General features: G+C 36.2%; 1 protein-coding gene across 3 annotated transcripts in view; it reads right to left on the bottom strand.

The window, feature by feature from the left end:
• UNC13C (unc-13 homolog C) overlaps window positions 1-17,370 on the bottom strand; it is a 145,668-nt gene extending 128,298 nt beyond the window's left edge. The window contains exons 1-2 of one of the 3 annotated variants that reach the window (XM_061347434.1): window positions 16,579-17,370; window positions 4,083-7,283 (exon numbers count right to left, since the gene is read on the bottom strand). In XM_061347434.1, coding sequence (XP_061203418.1) covers window positions 4,083-7,038 — 2,956 coding nt within the window. In that variant the 5' untranslated portion in view covers window positions 7,039-7,283; window positions 16,579-17,370. The remainder of the gene's footprint in view (window positions 1-4,082; window positions 7,284-16,578) is intronic. The other 2 variants (XM_061347435.1, XM_061347436.1) reach the window with 2 other exon arrangements.
• Between the last annotated feature and the right edge of the window lie 3,577 nt (window positions 17,371-20,947).

Below are 20,947 nucleotides of genomic sequence, written 5' to 3'. Positions count from 1 at the left end.
TAAAAGCAATTTATATTTTACCAGGTTTCTTATTTCTCCATTACAGTCATGACCAACCAATATGCAGTTTCTGTAACCAAGGTAATGGTTAACCAAGGCTGTTCATCTTGGAGAAGAGAAGGCTGCGTGAAGACCTCATAGCAGCCTTCCAGTATCTGAAAGGGGCCTATAGGGATGCTGAGAATGGATTCTTCATTAGGGACTGTAGTGATAGGACAAGGGGTGATGGGTTAAAACTTAAACAGGGGAAGTTCAGATTGGGTGTAAGGAAGAAGTTCTTTACTGTAAGTGTGGTGAGGCACTGGAATGGGTTGCCCAAGGAAGCTGTGAATGCTCCATCCCTGGCAGCGATCAAGGCCAGGTTGGACAAAGCCTTGGGTGTGAGGTATACCTGACCATGGCAGGGGGGTTGGAACTAGATGATCTTAAGGTCCTTTCCAACCCTAACTATTCTATGATTTTATGATTTATCCTGTTTCCACCTGAATAGCTATAAAATGACTGATTCATTTACTAAACAATACCAGATCAATTGATTTTTATCTGGGCCACAGTACTGATCTTTTTAAATCCAAATCCAAGATACATAGTCACATAACAATACTGGCACAATACTATTAACTATAGTTATTAGTTACTAGTAACTGTAAACCTCTACAAGTGTATCAAAATCAAACATGATGGAGGTAAGATATAAAGGAAACAAAAGCCTGAGTACCACACGAGAAGTTTAAATTAACTTCTAAAGCCTATAGTCTCTGGGAAAATACAGCTGACTCTGGCATTTCAAGCAAATAGCTATTATAAAAAGGCTAGAAAAGCTGTCAAAATAAGAAAATGTACACTTGTTTCAAAAGACATAGTTTGAATAGACAGAGTTTGAAATATGCATTAATAATATACTTATTTTGCTGACAGCTTTCCTTAATGTGGAACCAAATGATGATCACACTGCAAGGCAAGTACATTACTGGTTCCTCTGGTTTCAAATCTTAGCATCACATTTTCTCCTTCAGGCATGTACAAAATAAAGTTGTATTTATACTGTTCTCCAAGTTCTGTTCTTAAGTCAAGCACCACTAAACATAATACAGCTCCTTCCTATAAAACAATAGAACCCCCACTCGCATCCACTGTTAAAAAGGCAGCTCCCACCCCTGGCCTGTGTAATCTGGCTTGCTACTCTATGTACGTATAGAGTAAGATGAGTTCACACATCTTAGCACCATAAGCAATGTAAGCAGAAAACTCAGACCAAAGGCTTTTTAAAATCTGACCAGTCACCAATCAATCAGTCAGACCTTCAACTTGATCAAGAAGCTATTGTTCATAAACTACCATACATAGAAAGAGACTACATACATAGAGTCTATTATTAGTAATAGCAACTCAGAAGAATGCATGCAATTCTGGAAGCTTGTCCAGAGTGATAACTTCACCAGGAGAGACAATTATGGTTATTCTAAGGCACCTATAAAAGACAGCAAGACAGAGATGTAATGAAAGAAGTCACTAGGGAAACAGAAAGCTAGAAAATAACAAGTGAGGACTGTAAGAATAAATAAAAGAGCTGCTCTTGATTACACTGTAAAAAGAAAGAAACCACTGGCTAGCATTTCACTGATATTTTTCTAAAAAACCATCAAGCCTTCCATGCATCATCACAATGCCCCTATGTCCTTAAAGATCTTAAAATCTGAAGATTACTCATGTACTGCTCACATCTCCTCACATTCACATACCCTATTACTTTCATTCCACTGTGTATCTGAAACTATGCTGTAATAAATAATACATTAGAAATAAACCCACAGTGTATTTTTTTTCTCTCCAGCTAGATACAGAGAACAGAACTACCTGATGGGGCTCTCATGCACTAATAAATTATTTATCAACCAAAGTTTCAATGACCTTACCTCCTATGTTACTAGAATGAAAATAGTACCATTCTAAACCTTGGTATTTTTTGCACTAAATTGAAGAAACAACGCTACTGTTACTATCCAGCTGTATCTCTGGATGGCCAGATTGCTGCCTACCAGATCCTGCCTACATGGAGATATGAAACAATTAATTAAACAATAGATTATACTTTGGTTATATAACAAAGATTCATTAAAGGAACTTACTCTGCAACTAGCATTTTTCCATCCATAAATCAGAATTTGACTGTGAATCACTTACAGGGGCCAACTAATTCATAAAAGTCAAGGAAATCCTAGATCAGCTGTTAGTCACTTTTCTTTAAAGTTACTACTGCTTCTGAAAATAGCAAAAAAAAAAAAAAAAAAAAAAAAAAATTAAAATAAATATTACACCCCAAACTACTATTGACTTAAATTATCAAAGTACTGTCTGCACATGAACCCACAGGCAAAGAAAAGAAGGCAGGCTGTGAAAACTGAGAGGCTACAAAGTGTACATTTTGTATGCTTTGTAACCCATTTTCACAAACTAGCCTTAGTGTCAGTTGGCTTCTCTGTAAATGTAGTATAAGAAATGATTCAGTAATTCAGAACAAAAACCTGTCAGTTGACTAAGAGACTGAAAGAGGCCTTTCACTTGCTGTGTCAAAAGAGCAAATACATTTAATTCATAGAACCAATTGCATGAAATGTAACACAAAAGTTAGCTCTCGTTTTCTAACAACCTATTATCTAATAGTAGATAACAGCCTGTTCTCTAATAATGTATACAAATGCACAGACTTTAAATAGTGGAAACAACTTGCATGTCACTATTTTGGGTGTTCCCTGTGTGCATTCTTGAATCACATCCTCATACCTCAATATTCTTATTGTACAACAACAACTAGCTAAAATGACCCCGTCTCCCATGCCTCAAAATCATGAAAAGATCATGGAAATACTATTGCTAGCTGTCTCTTTCTACATACACCATCTGGTGTCTAACACAGTACTGTAGAAAAATATCTGCAAAAAGGAAACCTACGATTAGTGTGATTATTTAAATGTGGAAATAGAATTTCAAATAAACTTTCATATTAGCATTATTTAATTGCTTGTGTAACATACATTCAACTTGGCTCTATTTTTATTTTAAAAGCAGTCAATGTACAAAACAGATTTTATAGTATCTCAAGCTTTGGATGCTCGTTACTACTAAACACAATCTTTGACTAAAGGCACAATTTTTCATCTTTAAAATTAACATATTGGGTGATTATTTTATTGACAGCAGATAAAGAAAGAAAAGATTCAGTCAAGGTGACAATTAACACCTGGCTAGCTATGGTAATTACATGCTCCCAATTAAATGCACATGCAATATTATACCATATGCACTGCAATTTGCATTATAGTGTATGTTAATATTGAAAGTCCCCATATTTGTGTATTACTAGAGATATTACAAGTAATATATATGACTGTCTGCTTTGAAGCCTGTTAGCACAGGAGATAATGAACAAATCTGTGTCAACACCTTCTGTGATTTAATCTCTTTTCTACCACCCCTTCATACACTGATGCTACCATTTACACTTCTTTTTTCTCCACACCCTTCTCCTTTTCTTAGGGACTGACTAATTCTTCTTTGAGGGCTTATTAGGAGTACAGCTAAGAACAGAATTAAAACCAGTTTCAATTTGCACTCTCATAAGTACTTAAGTTATAGTTTACATACAGGATGCAGAACACTGCTCATCAGAATGACTATAGAACAAACCATGCCTTGAAAACTGTTAAAGAAAGCACTGTAATATCTGAACAGTCAGGATTACTCCTGTGAATACAATCATAAAACTATAAGAAAAACAAGAACAGTGTACCATTTAGTTCTTTTTGTAGGATAGAAATCTTATAAAATTTAATTTTCAAGATACTGAAACTCAAAGCAATATAATTGCTTCCAAAACATGTTCAGAAAATTCCTTCAAAACAAGCTTGTAAAATTTTAGGCTCTTAACTTCCAGGGGACTAGTTCACCCTATGAACAAAACCAGACATAAGCAGAATTTTTGTCACCAAATTCAACGGAAGCAGAACCAGGTACCACCCAGAAATTAATGTCCAACTCTAGCGAGAACAATTACTTAAAATACAATAATAAAACACTATTACCTCCAGCAAGGATCTTCTCTTCCAAATCACTCATTTGTTTCTTGTATGCTTTTAAAGCTGCTTCCTTAAATGATGGTCTTATCCTTTTTTTCTTTGGCACTTCAGTAACTATCTCTGGGACATTCTGATTTTCATCTTCCCGTACTTCTACGTCAGCAGCCATGTCACTTTCAACTTCCAGTATCTCTTCACTGACCACACTGTCAAACTGTGTATCATATTGCTCCCCTGGTAGTACTACGTATGGAGTATCATACAAAGGCTGCTCTGGTTCATATTCTTGGACCTGCTCACTAGTTTCACTACTGGTGGTTCTATTTTCTAGTTTTGCAAGGACTTGTTCCATTACTTCTACATAGTCTGTTTCATTCTCACCAGGTGGTTCAATTAAGTCTTCCCCGTACCCTGCTTTGTAGCAATAAGGCTCCGCATAAACATCAGAGTCGAGTGTTGTACTTGATTCATTTGCAGTAGATTGAGATAAAGTTCTAAACCTTCCCATGAAAGATGATCCACTGTCTTCATACCCACTTAAACTTTGTGTACTTTTACTCCAGACTACTTCTAAAGCTGACTTAGCTCGTTGAAGCGTAGATCCAAATTTAGGAAAGCTGAAAGTCTTATCAGAAAGATCTATGCTTAATCGGCTATGCCATGATTTAGGGGCTGCTCCTTCTGAGTCGTCGCTTTGTAGTTCACTCTGACTTCGGTACATCATAGGCACTCTGTTTTGATTCTGATAAGAGGAGATAGAATTTGTTTCCTGATAATCATCATATTGAGCAGTCCACTGACTTTGTGATTCGCTATCAAGGCCTTGACATGATGGAGAAGTACCATCAAGAGTAAAATCGTAGCTTTCAGTATCATACTGGAGGTCAGAATTTTGGCACTTCCCAAAATCTGTCTGTTGATCTGAAGGGCTGCTCATATCATACACAAAAACTTCCTGTGCAGATGAGTCTAGCCCCAAATTTGCCCCTTGTTCCAACTCATTCCAGTCTTTCCAAGGGGAAAGATCATCATGTAAAGAAAGCTGAGAATCACTATAGTGGCTTCTGTCTCCTGTTGCACATATTCCATTGGTTAGGCCACTGTCAACAGTTTCTACATTTTCCACCTCATTTTGGTCTGGATACTGTTGCATATCTTGGACAAAAGTCTGCTCCTGAGAACTGCCATACCAGTTTGTAGAATCATCTTGCCTTCTCTGCCAGAGTTCTCGATCAGAGGAAGACAATAATGAACTGCCATTTGTTCTGCTAAAATACTGATTTTCTGAAAAATCCTCAGAGTAAGACTGACACAATTTTGAGAAATCTGATTCTGAACGGCTAAGTTTTGGTGTCCCAAAATCATTGTGTAAATGCCATAGAGGAGTCATGTCTGAATAATAGGTCTTTGACTCTTTTTCCATGTTGTCTGGTGACTGACTCTCATAATTTCTTCTGTTTGAAAAGGTGATATTGTCAACAGTTCTATTAAGATCTTTAGTATCTGGGGACTCAATACTCCCCTTTGTAGTGCTTGTTTTTATTTGAAATGCGGATTTGGATATCCTTGCATAACTGTTCTTATTTATATCTGATTCCAAGTCTTTATCACTGTCAGGTGACTCCCAGTCATGCATTTTAGCTTTTGTATCCACAGTGAGAAGCTTCATATCCATACTCTCATAGGTCTGAGAGGAAGGTAATCCTCTTTCCCTTCTGTCTTTTATGTCATGGGAAAATATGTCTGTAGAAATTCCAATGCCAGTTCCCTTAAGTTTATATGACTTTTTTAAAATCAAATCTCTCTGTTGTGAGGACTCAAAGTAAACGAGAATGGGTCTTGGCTTTGCATTTGGACAGTCCCTTTGTTGCCCCAGTCTTTGGGCAAATTCAATTTTAATAGTGCTTTGTGCCTCTGAGAACCCCATTTTACCTATTAATATTTTGTAAACTATGCTTTCAGTTTTTTCAAGCCTTTCTTCAGGCACATTTAGAAACCTAAGACTTGCTTTGTTTCCTGGATGGCCCACCTGCTTAATGTAGTCATGTATGTCCCGAGTTTCCCTTCTGGACTGTACAAATCCAGTTCGCAATTGTTCAATTTCATTTTGTACAACTTCTACACTACTTGAAATTTCATCAATTGATTGTTTCAGAGCATTAACATGCCCTCTTAATTCAGACAGTTCTGTTTCAATTTGACTTATTCCCTGAAGCTCTTTAAAGATCATTTCCATAACATCATGGGTTTGGCTAATACAGCTTGTTGAACTAAAGCCAGGTTCAAAAGTATTTGATTTCTGGTGACGGCCAGTTCTGTCTAGAGATTTACTTCTTAAGCCCCATGTTTTCTTCCATGTACTTAATTCTGAGTCAGATGAGACACATTCTTGACTCTTCTTCCATTTCCTTAGTTTGCGCAAAGCTCCCAGCTTCAGTGTGTGTAAAGTGCGCTCTCCATCTGAACTTCCATCAGATGGTGCCAGGCTGCTTAAGCTTTTTCTGTTGCGTCTCACAGGCATTGTGTGTGATAAATATTCGTTTTTCTTGCTGCTACTTTTTCCTTCACTTAGTGACTCAGAATATGAGCTATCATTTGAAGACAGATCTTGAACTATATCTTCATTATTACTGTTTCTCACAAAAATATGCTTTTGCAGTCCATTAGCAATAGCAACTCTGTAACTGAATGTTGGAGAAAGTGAAAATTCTCTATTACTTTCCTCTTCTTCAGTTGATAAGTTGCGAGCGGATGGACACTTGGTAATCTTTTTCACAGTGCTTTTTAAAGTATTTGAAAATTTTGGATTCTTTGTTTGCCCAATCTGAGTTAAGTCTTGTTCCTTTTTGCTCTGACAACTCTCTTTCCTTTTTGTACTAATTCCCGATTTCTTTGTAAACATTCCTTTGCAAAGCTTATATATGTAAGATGAGATCAGGCTTTTTAAGAGGGCAGAAACCATGGAGTGTAATTTGTATTAGGCTATTTCCATAAACCACAATTTTTCATCCAGACAAATGTTTGTATCTCCAACAGGATCATCAGGAAATATTTCATCCACAGAGACTATAAAGTGCTCTGACGTTCTGGCATCATTTGACAGAAAAAATAAATAAATTAAAAATCTACTTGTTTGAAACCAAATCCTGGAGGGGTTTTGTATGTCTTGCGAAATCTCACTCTGTCGCACATGGCTTCTTGAAGTGTCTAGAAAGGAGGGAATGACATTACAATGGCTGCCAAGCAAACTTATTCAATAATACCAGTGTTGGCTTAATGGGGTTACAACTGAAACACAGAGGACTTAAGTATTTATTTATACTTTCCCCATAATTGTGTGAATAGAATTTATCATACACAATTGAAGCTGAAAGCAGGTTTAAGCAAATATTTTTAACGTAAACGAATAAGCTATAGGTATGTACAGGCTTCTTTGTCCAGTTCAATTCTCCAACTTTTAACTGAGATACTTGTTATTAATGCTATCTGCTTTTACTTCAGGGTAATGACATTTCAACTTAGATCCATATGATACACAGCAGTAGTAAAAAAAATGACTAGGGAATGAGTTGCTACAAGCTAGTAAAATAGAATTTTTCAAGTGTCTCTTGGTTCATCTTCTGGAGCAAGGTGGGATTCTGATAAAAATCAATACTGTATTCATGAAGTACTATTCTATCTTGAAATAGAATTATGCACATGACTATGGTTTGCAAAGTAGATGCTTTCTTTTTATAGGAGATTTTAACGCATGTGATGGTAAGCTAGGATTTAAAATGGGCATACCTTCTTAGTTTCTCTTCTTTAAGAAATAACAGAAAATCATAATGACAACTGATGGAACATTCTCATCAAGCTTACTAAGTTTTACATTGTTCTGCGCACAGAAGAAAAAACAAAAGCAAACCACAAAAGCACACAAAATGAAAGCAAGATAGAGAACAGATATGATTTGTGAGTCTCAGCACAAAAATAGGTGGCACTACAACAAGAAAGCCATTTCACCTAAAATATGGAAGAAGAAGAAGAAAGGATTTCATGAGGTACGTGGAAGCTTCTATTCCATAACATAAAAGCTTGCGTTCCATAGAAATGTAGTCAATGCATTTTAAATATATAAATGTACTTTTTTGTACAGCGTATCATTCCAGTCTCATAGCTGTAGAATAAAAATGAGACAAATAGCTCAGAAAAATCCAAGAATAAGTTCTTAAAATGGCAATTTCTAAATCAGCCAAAAATTCTTTGGCAAAATAAGCAGTTTATTCAGATCCACAGTATATGAAACGTTAAAATTTGCTCTGTAGTGTCTTAAGAGTAAAGGGTAAGAACTGCCCTCCCTATATGCAAACAGCATGGCACCGTATGAAACATTATGGCCTGCTCAACCACCTCAAGATCTCGTCTTTTCATTACACAGTTTTTCTTCACTGAGCTTACTATCATATTTATGGTCAATAACAAACATTAACTACTGATTCATACTGCAGCAGCAAAATGCACTATGTTGAAAAGAACCCAAGCATAGCTGGTAAAAGCCTGGATGACTACTGGAATCATGGAGGAGAGGATGTAAATACACTCTTTTCTTTCCCAGTTATAACAAAATTGGGATGCAGCCAAGAGGAAGCAGAACAAGCATAGGCAACAATCTTCATCCTTCCCAAAGTTGCTGCCTGTTATTTTATAAAAAGTGAAATACCTGTGGAACATGAATCACATTTTTAACATATCAGCATAGCTCTTGTGACTTCTTTTTCTTCCAGGCTTATGCCTGAAGTCAGAGCATTGAGTGAATTAAGAGCAAGCAATGTTTGGAAGCAAAAGAACGCTCGGTGAGACTGAATGCAAACAGCATTTCTCAGAATATTACAAAGCTCTCACTAGAGCCAATGCTGCCTTGTTTTCACATATTATTAATACAAGAAGGAACCATCCTGGGACATTTTTCAGTATCAAAGACATGTTTCTAGATGTAGAAACACTTGTTAACCAGTCAGCTGTTACACTGCATGTTCATAACCATTTATTGAACAAGATTTGAAGTGTGACTGCCTGGCTCCTCTGCTAACACAACCACAGCTTTTTAAGTGCCCTCTTAGCTAAACTTCACACAGGTGACTTTGACATTCTTGTAATTTAAAAGACTTCAAATCATCAATGCATAAACAAGCTAGAAGGCTTTTTACTGGTTTAGCCTAAAGAATATTAAGAAATAATGAAGTTATCATTGGAATCTGGAACATTTACATTAATTTTTAAAAAAAGGTTTAATTCTTCTCTGTAGAAGAATCTCGATTTCATAGTCAACAATATGTTTTTTATCCAATGTCTAACCTATGCTCTGTATCAAAGATAACTGAAAATATAAAGAGCTGCAAATTCAGTACTCAATTTATTTAAACCCAGTTTCTGACAATGCCATAGTAAATTAAAAGTTGTACTGTTACAAACACAGACATCTGCTAAATGGAGCAGACTAAATTTCTCTCATGCGAGTTCCATTCCATCTCAGCTATATTAGTCATGATCTGTTCATCAGTTTGCAGCCTATCATTGCTCCATCAAATACTCATTTTAGAAAATTGTATAGCTACACATGGAATGAAGTTTGAGTCATTACAGGTCTCATCCATTCCTTTTTGTAAAGATTTGTATAGGGTGGTTCTCACCACTTTAAATTAGTGTAGGTTAAAACTCTAGGAAATAAGGAACAGTCTATTGAAAAACGTATAGGACTAAATGCATTATCTGAATGAGCTGCAAGTTGTGATTCGGTGATTTTTCTGGTTTTATCTAGGTCTCCCAATAAACTACCATGACCCCATTTTTTATGTTTGCCTTGCTTATTGACTTAATTTATATGGTAAAGTTGAACACAGATGGATTAACCCATTTTAAGTGCAAGGAATTGAGCTCAACTGTTACAGCAGTACAGTGTAGACTTTCTGCTGGATAGTTATAAGGCAGGAAATGAAGATGTTAAGGATTGTGAGATTAGAAATAAAATGAACTGTTAATGGGTTCCTTCTGTAAAGAAAGGACGCAATAACACTTCCTTCAGCTTTTTACCCATAGCAAGTCTGAATATAGACCTTTGACAATCAGCTTGATGGTAAACAGGTAATTTGGGTTGATTTCAAGGATACTTTTGACAACAAGGGTTGCCAAAATAAAACTTGTCAGTTGGAAGCATCATGTATAAAGGATTTTATTCCCAAGTCTAAAACTAATGTGTCAGGTAGAAGGGGGGTGGAGTGGGCTGGGTTAAGTATGATAATGCAAGCAGTGTATTTTAGTTACATGTCTGAATACCAGATCCTCATAGATTCCTGATTTTTCATTTTAATAAACCCAGGCTTCTATTTTTATAAAGAGAGAAAATGGAATCATCTAAAAAATATAAGTTCAGTATTAAAAAAAATAGATCACTGCAGACCTTCTGTTCATAACCTAGTAAATGAAGCAGAACAACCCTCTCTATTCAGAAGTAGCTTTATGGATGCAGACTGTCCCACCAAAACAAAAGCAAGAAACATGCAGAACCATAGCCCTGCTTAACCTTTACACTATCTGTCAACTACAAGGGACCTGTGCACATTGGAAGGGGACAGACAGGGAAGAAGATGAGACTAAAGTGCAGTCTCCCTCTATAAAAAGGCATACAGCAGTTTGTCTTCACAACATCAAGACAGTAGGGAAAAATAGAACAAACCCAGAAAATCTTTTTCTGCAGCAATACCATTCTGCATTACTGCTAAAGTAGTCGCTACCACCTACAGGCAGCAACACCTATTTGTGATATGCAAAATGCTTCACAGAAATTAATCACACATGACAAACTAAATGCAAACAGTGTACCTCCCATATGAAGAAAGGCTGAGAAAGTTGGGGCTATTCAGTCTGGAGGAGAGAAGGCTGCGTGGAGACCTCATAGCAGCTTTCCAGTATCTGAAGGGGGCCTATAAGGATGCTGGGAAGGGACTATTCATTAGGGACTGCAGTGATAGGACAAGGGGTAATGGGTTAAAACTTAAATAGGGGAAGTTTAGATTGGATATAAGGAAGAAATTCTTTACTGTTAGAGTAGTGAGGCATTAGAATGGGTTGCCCAGGGAAGTTTTGAATGCTCCATCCCCAGTGGTGCTCAAGGCCAAGTTGGCCAGAGCCTGGGGTGCCATCGTTTAGTGTGAGGTGTCTCTGCCCATGACAGGGGGTTTGGAACTAGGTGATCTTAAGGTCCTTCCCAACCCTAACTATTCTATGATTCTAATACACTTCACAGAAACTGAGGCTAAGAGATGTTCTCTTACTATCAGGAACATAAGGAATACATAACGGAACAGCTAGAATTCACATCTACAGATTTCTCAAGTATGGTCTTCTACAAGTCTTACAGTCACCTGGGAATAGGGTTATGCTGACATAACTGTACTTACCATTAGTGCACGTCTGCTGGGCAAAGCCTAAGCTCCTTCTTTTCAGACAGCATAACTACGTATACTCCAGGCTGCTTCATTAGCTTGCTGTAACAGTAGCATTACACTGACAAACTTCTCAGATGACTTAATACAGAATTAATTTGGAATAATTATATGCTCCTTTATATTCTCAAATTTTGTGGACATTCTTGAACACTGATGTTTTAAATCAGTGTTACTGGTGAGTCTCAACAGGTAAAGTGATATTTACCATTTTACCTTGAGATACTGCTTCTGATACATAGATTACCTGCCTGCAGACCCTAGCAAACAAAGGGACAACAGCAAGAAAATAGTTCTGCTTTCTCTTTTGGGTAATTACTCTTTGTTCCAGAAATTCCTTTGGTTTTCACCAGCAGAATTTAGCCCTATTCTACCATCCCCTCCCACATTCACATAAGAGCATGGAGTGCTATCAGCACTCTCTTTTGACTAAAAGCTATTCCTATTGTCTGTCAGTTTCATATGGAAAGGTCATTATATGTGCTTATTTACCTGATGATATTTTCTTTATGGATCCTACTATTAGCATATCTAACCACCACAAAACTTACTGCCTTTCTATGTACAGAGAGTGTTAGCAATACTACTAACTGGCAAGCTACTGTTTCAAACCCCAGTCTGAAGAGACTACCATCTCTGTATTTTCTATCAGTCCTGAAGAGCTTGCACATATGTTCATTAAGTACACTATGGAATCAAATCTGAATATTTAACAGTTATACTGCAAGGCAGTCATTCATAGCTGCCACTTGACTTATCTGTTCTTCCAGCATAGAACTTAATCAAGTTTAAAGATAACAATAGAAGAAAGTTGCACATACTTGAAACTGACTTTAGCTCCCTCTGATTTACAACAGTGTCTGAAACTGAAGCCATATATATATATATATATATATATATGAATAAAACTTTGGATATTAGTAAACTAAAAAATAAATAAACACCATTGTTTCGCAATATTTTTCTTACTTTTTTTTTTTTTTTTACACTATTCTCTGCACCTTTGTGTGTACTAGTAATATTTGTGCTGCTAGGTGATAAATGTTCCCCCCCCCTTAGTTGCTCCATTAAAAGTTGTCCTTGGGTGACATGGTTTAGTGTGAGGTGTCCCTGCCCATGACAGGGGGGTTGGAACTAGATGACTTTAAGGTCCTTTCCAACCCTAACTATTCTATGATTCTATGATTCTATTTGCATTTCTCTGAGAAGTCTTGTTACAGCAACTGTGAGGGTAAAGTAGCCAACCAGTTATTTATGAACTACAAATAAAATTGTTGACACTTGGAACACTATTTCTTTAGAATTAAATGTGTTGAATGTTATTTATGCTTACAAATATTAAAATTATATTTGAAGCAATTGTCTTTAAAGTATAATGGCCTTAATTAGAGCTAAAAAAAAAATATCCAAATATAGATTGATACGTAAATGTAAAAACCTATTGTAATGATTCCTAAAGTTGAAGTGTGCTCCCTTTGGACAGCAGTAGGAAGGTTAGTATAGTGCAGTTGACTATATACCTGAGGGTTAAGAGATTGCAGATGATTTGGAACTCAGCTTTAGTATTACTTGACTAAACATACTAGCCTTTTTTTTCTTTAAATTTTCTAGCTTTTTCCTCATATTTTAATGAAGAAAAATAAGTGACTGTAGTGTATAAAGAAGGTGGCAATAGTGAATCCGAGCGCCCTTCTCCCCCACTTTACAGCTGTGTATATGTTTTATGCTGTCCTATATAAACTTACGTTTAGTCAGTCCAAAAGCTGCTGAAATAGAGTGAATTTCACTTAACAGTCCATCCCTATTTAAATGCAGATTACAAAAGGAATGGAAAACCTGGAGATCGAAAAGTTACTTGCTGACAATATAGGGATAATTGTATTACTAAGTCAGTAGCAGGCATATTGTCTTCTAATGTTAGTTAGTCTGTTACATGCATGCTACTATGTCAGATTACCATAGATACACAAAAAAATCGTGTACAGAGTACAGAATAATTAGAACTTATTTAATGCCTTTTAAAATAGAAAGTATCAATATGCATTTGACCAGATTTTAGTTCTGTCCTTAATTTTGTCTGTTTTCAACAGTTTTCTTCAGAGAATTATACTCTGAGAGCACAAATAATTTAATGTACACCAAAGCCTAACACATATACAGAGGATATATGAACAGTAGACTGAGTGTATATTCATAGTCTCATACAATTTTAAACTTTCAAACTTTCCAGCAACTTCAAGGAATCTCTAAAATAATTCCATCAGAAAAAAACTATACATAAAGAACCCCTCCAATTTTTTCCCAGCTATAAAATTTTAAACCTCTAATTGTACTGGCCTGAGCCTTGGGATGGGCAATTCTTTGCCCTGAATTAGATCCCTTTTCGATAAAAGACCACCATGGAGTCTGTGATCATGCCTGCACTACATATAACACAGATTATTTTGAAGAGCTGTGACTTTTTTGGCTGGGGGTGGGTGAGGGAAGTTATTCTTCTAAACTACTTAGAAAAATTATCTGTGAAATGTTTAGATTAAGGGAACAACTTTAAATGGGCAAAATGTTACTTGCATGGACTCTGGATTCCACCCTTCCCCCACAAAAACATTTTAAATGTTTTCTAAAATGTGGTAAATGAATAATTCCACTGAATTCTTAGAATACAAAACTATGAAATGGACAGGTTTAGATAAAGAGATATTTCATGCGATAAACAGCAGCAATCATCTGTGATGTTAACATTCGAAAAATGCCACAAGCACAAACCACAACTACTGTGACAGCAACATATACTAGGATGAGTAGGCACACACAGTTAGAAGCCATGCTTGCTAAACACCTGAAATGACATTCACTGATAAGAGTGGTAGATGTTAAACCTAATTCTAAATTCAAATTATGTAAGAAAAAATTCCCTACTTTGCCTGCTCCAACATACTGACAACTATGGAGTGATACTTAGATTTCTACCCAGAAGTAAGAACCTTTCTTTTACAGCTATCAACTTAATTGAACGACACAGATGAGAAAAAACCTGTACAAGAACCTCCTTAGATGCCAAAGAATTTTTATGCTTCAGAGCTTCTGTTTTCCTGTAGCGGTCTCACAAGGCAGAAGTTAGTATACTACTTCATTCTTCATAGATTTTCACAACACTACAGTTAAAAGAAAGTTTGGAATTTTCAGTCTTCCCTGATATTTCAATGAATTGGACATATTCTGAGCTATCAGTCTTCTCCTCCTTGAAAGTGTTCTGGAATCCCAGTACTTCACCTATGATTCCCTAAGTGTTTCTACAGCAATATATAGTCATTATGATAACGTTGTGCTGACATTACTACAGGATCAAGAAAATGGTATAGTGACAGAAAACCTTTATAAAACTCTCTCCAGGTTGTGTAAATTCTTCTGAAAAACCTAATCTGTCTTGCATCATGACCATTCTATATGAAATGTCTTTGAGATGACAGTTAACCATAATTTCTATCATAATATCCTTTATTAAAGTAATTTATGAGGCAAAGATGTTTTAATCTAAAATACTACTTTTCACTCAATACTTTTAGACTCAACAGCATTCTTTAAATGCTTTTCTCAGTGTGCTGATTTATGTAGTAAGAACTAGCATCAATTTTTACAACACTCTCATGTGTCAAGTAACCTTAGCTTTTCAATTGCCAAATCACAGTTGTATACTGCACTAAATAAAGACACCTATACTGTATAATCACCAACAGCTTCATTCATGAAGGCATTTTATCACCTCCTCTGTGAAAAATAACTACAACTTCATGATCCAAGTTTTTCACAACAGAAAGCAGTTAAATAATGTTGCATCAGTGACTGCTTTTAAGGCACAAGAATTCCTGTCACCCAAGGGTTAACATCAGTATTAAGATGCTGGAACTGACATTAACCCTTTTGTATCAACATGTTAAAAATAAAAATAAATTCCACTTAGAACTGGGCTGCATTCAAACCAGAAATGCAACAGAACGTTTTAAGAGATTTCAGGACTACGGAAAGATCAGATGAGCATTATTTTTGATGTCTTACATATTTTCAATACATTTTACTAGACATGACCAATATAAGACAACTATTACTGTCCTTAGTTTAAGGGCATATAGCTTTATGTTCTATTTCACTTCTTATATACAATCAATCAGTAGTCAGCTGAAAGAAAATTTTAAGACAAAAAACACAATAGGTACTAGGTGACTAAAGAAAGTTGAGACGTAAAGAATACAGTCACATTTTTATAGCTGTATAATTATTTCTCTTAAAGCAAAATGAACCATTAATCTCATATTAAGAAATTAGTTTTAGCTATTGCTATTTGCAATTACTCTGGAATTGCAGAAGGCAAAATACTACCTTTCCGAACCCCAAAGATTGGACAAAAAAAGTATTAAATAGCTATGTTCTATTTTAAGGTCATGGATTGGGGGAGGTATATGAGAGAGGGTATTCTAACACGTAGGTTTAGCTGAGGAACAGAATCAAGCATGTATTCTAAGCAAGCTGTCTCTTCAAAAGAAAGCTGCAGGGTGTTCATCTTCCAAGATTAATCAAGACCTAGAAATACATAAGCATCTGTAAAGCTCAATTTATTACTAATCCTATCATGGACTAGGAAAAAAGTACTGCCAGATATAAACAAAACACTATATTTTCACCATGTATTCATATATGTGTATTGCTTGTCTTTTTATACCAATTAAAATGTTCCAACTCATTGTGAAATCAAATACTATACTGTCTTACTTAACTTACATTGTGAACTTATCAACATTACAAAATAACCCCCCTACTTTTTAATGAAGTGTTGATTCTTAAGTCCACAAGCCCAGACAGTTTCATCAGCATTATAGCATTAGAAATCAAGTCAGTTACAAATCAATACATTGCATTAGCTCTAACAGTGGGAGGTACATCCAGAATTAAAATAAGGAAAGGAAACAAAGGAAACAAAAATATATGTAGACAAGAGGCAAATATACAAAGAGGATACATACCTGGATTAAATCCTTCTTAAAAATAAAATACAAATTACATACCACCATCTTTATAGTATTTCTCATTTACGCAGAAAAACTGTACACAACTCCATTACTATTCTGCTGTTCCTCCTTCAGCTTTAAAACGGTACAATACAAACATGAGTCTGCCTCGCAGTGATTCAACTCAAGTGCAATCAGGCATGCTGTCAGTCCGCAACGGTGTCTGTTCTAAATTCCACCGTATTCCCTAGGCAGCATGAAAGGTTTCCTTTTTTTTTTTTTCCTTCCCTCTTCGTTTTTTTCTTGCCCCTCCTACAACTTGTGCTAACAGCTAAGAGTAATCATGGTGTTAGCTACTAATTCATTCTACAGCTCTGCTTTATTTCTCCTCCACAATAGCAGAACGGGAGTCAGTATCCTACTCCAGCTCAAATACAACATCAGCATGAGAGAAGAGTAATCATCCTGCTGTTTTAGGTGCTGGTAACTTCACCCATTGCTGTTTTCTCCTGCCGCTTCTGAATGCAGTAGTCACTGCAATAGCCACAGCCCTTCTGCATGGAAGGCAGCCCCTCTGCTTCACTGACGGAGTAAAATAGGCTTACTGAGAAACCTTGCTCACAGAAACAACACATGCAGTGCATCGTGAGCGCTAGCAGGTGCATCAGTGGCCAGAAGGATAACACTGTGAGACAGTATCTCTTGCTTGGTAGGGCCATGTTTTACCTAACCTTTGATTTATCAGTCTGACATGACCCAGAGGAACAATTGTATAGCTATTTCTTTCAGCAGTACTTTTACCGACATCTGTTTATTTTTGCTAATGAATCTGCTAAATAGATTTGTAACTGTTATAATTCCATGATTATTTAAGGATGCTCTAGATAATAAAAAGCATGTCAGACTGTTTTCCATGAAAAGTATTTCGTATGTTCCCAGTTAACACCTAGAGATTAGGATTCAGTCATTTTGCTGGGATTCAAATAGCAGAATTTATCATTATTGTGCATGTAGTGAGTAAATTATCCTGTACTACATATTCCTACAGAATACTGTAGGTGTTTTTCAAATGTTAAGTGATTTAAGAGTGTGTAAAACCACACTCAGTCCTACGTATGTATTGAAGGTATATTTAAAACTCCAACACATGAAGAACTATGGGAGTACATCAAAAAGGATCCTATATAAAGCCATTATACATAAAAAGTATACATAGAATCTGAGTGCAGAAGTTTCACAAAACATGTACATGCATAAAAGCAGAGGTATACTATTAACCTCTTTAATCTTGGGAGATAACAGCACTGAAATGTCATATAAAACAGTTGTCAGCTAGTAAATTATGTACATCTCCTGTATAAAATAAAGACTTTGGATTTTCTGGTAATAGCTGACACTTTGTAACAGAGAAGCATGTAATTCAGTCATTACTTCAAAAATAAATTAAGGATGTCTTGAATAAAATGCAGAACTTTAAAGTATTTAACAGTTTATAGTAATACCTATTTAAAGCTTATCAGTTGTAGCTTTCACTTTCTGTAGTCCTGGTACCATTGTTAGTAATGCGATCTAGGGATACAATGCTTTTTAAGTACAATTTATAAACTGAACAGTTCTAGAAAAAAACCTCTTACAGTGGTAAAAATAATATTTTGTATGTCTTTTTATGTATCATTGTAAAAATCATTAAGAACCATTATATTTTTTATGTCCTGCTGAAATGAATGTAACATATAAATACTCCATTAATTAGATTTATAGTTAAGAACCCGATGAATGCTTTATTATTCAAATCTTATTGTAGTTATTAGCCTGCAGCAATTACTTACTATTCTATCTAAACTTAAACAACTGATGCTTCCAATCTGCCACACTGCATGCCAACAAAGAATCCAAAAGAACTTTTATGTAAGTGCACAATAGGAAACACTGCACTGATACAGTACTAATTACATGAAATGTGACAATAATGCCCCTTAAAATCAACAGGACTGCCCATTTAAGGGTTTTAAAAACCCAAGAAAAATCATGCAGTCTACTCAAGCACAGCCACCCCCAGCACAGACCCAACAGAAATAAACTGGGTTTTTATCAAGATCAAGCAAATGGTCTTGAGGCTACAGACAGTAAAAACAGTAAATATTGGGTGTGTTTTGCAAAAATATAAGGTTCTCTCATTTAATAAATAGCTGTTTGCAAACAATGTTAACTCACAGCACTTAATGTTGTAATCTTCAAGCAAGTTCCTAAGTACTGACCCTGTTTTACTAATCTGTTACATTACCAGATGTTGAATGTTTCAGTTTGAAGCCAATTATTTGATAGGCCAGCATAAGCAGGGAACTTTGCCAAATGTATCAAGTTGATTATTTCAGAAGGAAAACAAAAACCAAATCAAACCATACATTAATTCAAAGACCCTCAAACTAATTATGGCATATGCACTCTGGAATTAAATTCCCACATCAAACTTGCCCAAGCCAGCAAAAGTCTGGCTTTGCTTGTAATGATACTGACCAATCAAGAATTTAGTTTCATGTATAAGTACATACTAATTATTTGCAGCCAAATTCATCTCCACAAGTTATGTTGTATCTCTGTTCACATGATCCTCACATACACATGATGTTAAGAACTTTCTATAGTAAACATATGAGTGGAAGTTTTTATCCTCACAGTTCTGGTAGCCCAGAAACTTGTAAGCGGAATGCAACTGCTGTGCATCTTGAAAAGGCATCTATGTCAGCCTTAAATAAACTAGCACAAAGGAGCAGTTCACACTTGTGGGCCATGTCCACCTTCACAGTTACTAGACAGTAACCTCACATCTTGATGAAGCTGGCCTTCTAGAACCACACCATTAAGGGTTCACACTGATTCACCGTACCTCACACAGTGCTAAAGATACAACTCTCACATGCAGAAGGAAGCAGAGAAATACTTTTGTATGGAGATGTAGCAGTTTGTTACACAATTCAAGCCATTCCCTGCATCTTAATGGAAAAAAACCAACCTTCACCAAACCCAAATGCCACCACACCCAGAAATCCAAACCATACCCCAAACAAAAAAAAAAAAACAACACACCAAACCCCAAGAGGCATCTATAAGCCTTCAGAGAGAAAACAGCTAGTCTGTATGCCTGTTTCCAGGATTATGTGACAATGACTTTCAGAGATAATTCTTGGAATTCTTTGGAATAAGTCAGTCCAGTGAAAACATATCATTAGCTTTCATCACTATTTATAAATAATAAAACCAGTGTTAAATAACATATAACTAGTTCAGATGTTGTTTGACTATTTCTGTTTTTTAATGCTTATATTGAAATGGTGACACTTATAAATTGATGGAACAACTTTGAAGACATTTATACTTCATGATGGATTTCAGCGTGACAACTGGAAAAGCTGTCACAGAATTAAGCTACCTTTCTCAATTCCCCATCCTCTACAGACTGCTTAAGGGGTGGATTATTTCTTCCCTTTCATTAAACAAAGGCAATAACTGTGTCAATTCCTATATCCCGTCAATCAAAAATCAATCAGTTTTTAAATCATAATATGCGGATTTAATCCTATGGGAGGGCGAGACAGGGATGAGTGGGAAGGCAGCACCCCCAGCCGGTCCCGCGCCCTGCCGCAGAGACCACCGGCAGCAGAGCACGGCCAGGCCGCTCCCAGCGCGCCCCCTGCTGTCGGTCCCGGGAAACGGCTGCAGCGGCCCCAGCGGGAGCTTGCGGTTTCGGAAGGATAGTTGCGCCACCGGAGGTACCGACACGGGACGGGATGGGGTAATCACGGTGCTCTTACTGAATTTCGTGCTAACCTAGGGAAAGACCGCGCTCCTACAGCTGTTAATAGAATCTCTAATCTATTAAAAATACAGAGAAAGGTATAAAATGTTTTGGGTTTGGTTTTGCTTTTGTTGGAAGCACACACACAGATTTAAAGCTATTCTTCTCCACACAAGGTATCTTTTTTCTATACAATGCTAGTGGCTCAGTGTTTTCTTCTAAAAAGAAAAAGAGCAAATAACCATTTACGAGATACAAATATTTACCATTAATAAGTGCATGGAACCCACCTATGAGCTAATTTAGATTTTATTTCTGATGACTATGAGAAGTGTTTTGAAGTCTCTGAAGACTTTAAAGCTAAAGTTGTCTCTTATTCTGCACTAAAATACTGGTTTCCTTTAGCCAATTGCTAGGTTTACAGAGTTATGCAGTTTGAATTCTGTTAAGTGAAGTAAAACCACTTTTGAGATTTTTTTAGCCGCAATTAATAAGGAACAGTCAAACCATTTAAAAACATGATAACCACTTCTACCCAGCTGCAATTTCAACAAAGCTTGGCCCTGATTTCAGAAGGAATCACAGGAT

This window comes from Neopsephotus bourkii, unplaced genomic scaffold (assembly GCF_033783945.1).
Source record: "Neopsephotus bourkii isolate Nb327-2 ecotype Australia unplaced genomic scaffold, CSIRO-AGI_Nbou_v1 NB_318, whole genome shotgun sequence".
In the NCBI taxonomy this organism is placed as follows: domain Eukaryota; kingdom Metazoa; phylum Chordata; class Aves; order Psittaciformes; family Psittacidae; genus Neopsephotus; species Neopsephotus bourkii.
Note: the sequence above shows the minus strand (reverse complement) of the source record. Positions and strands in the feature narration are given on the sequence as shown.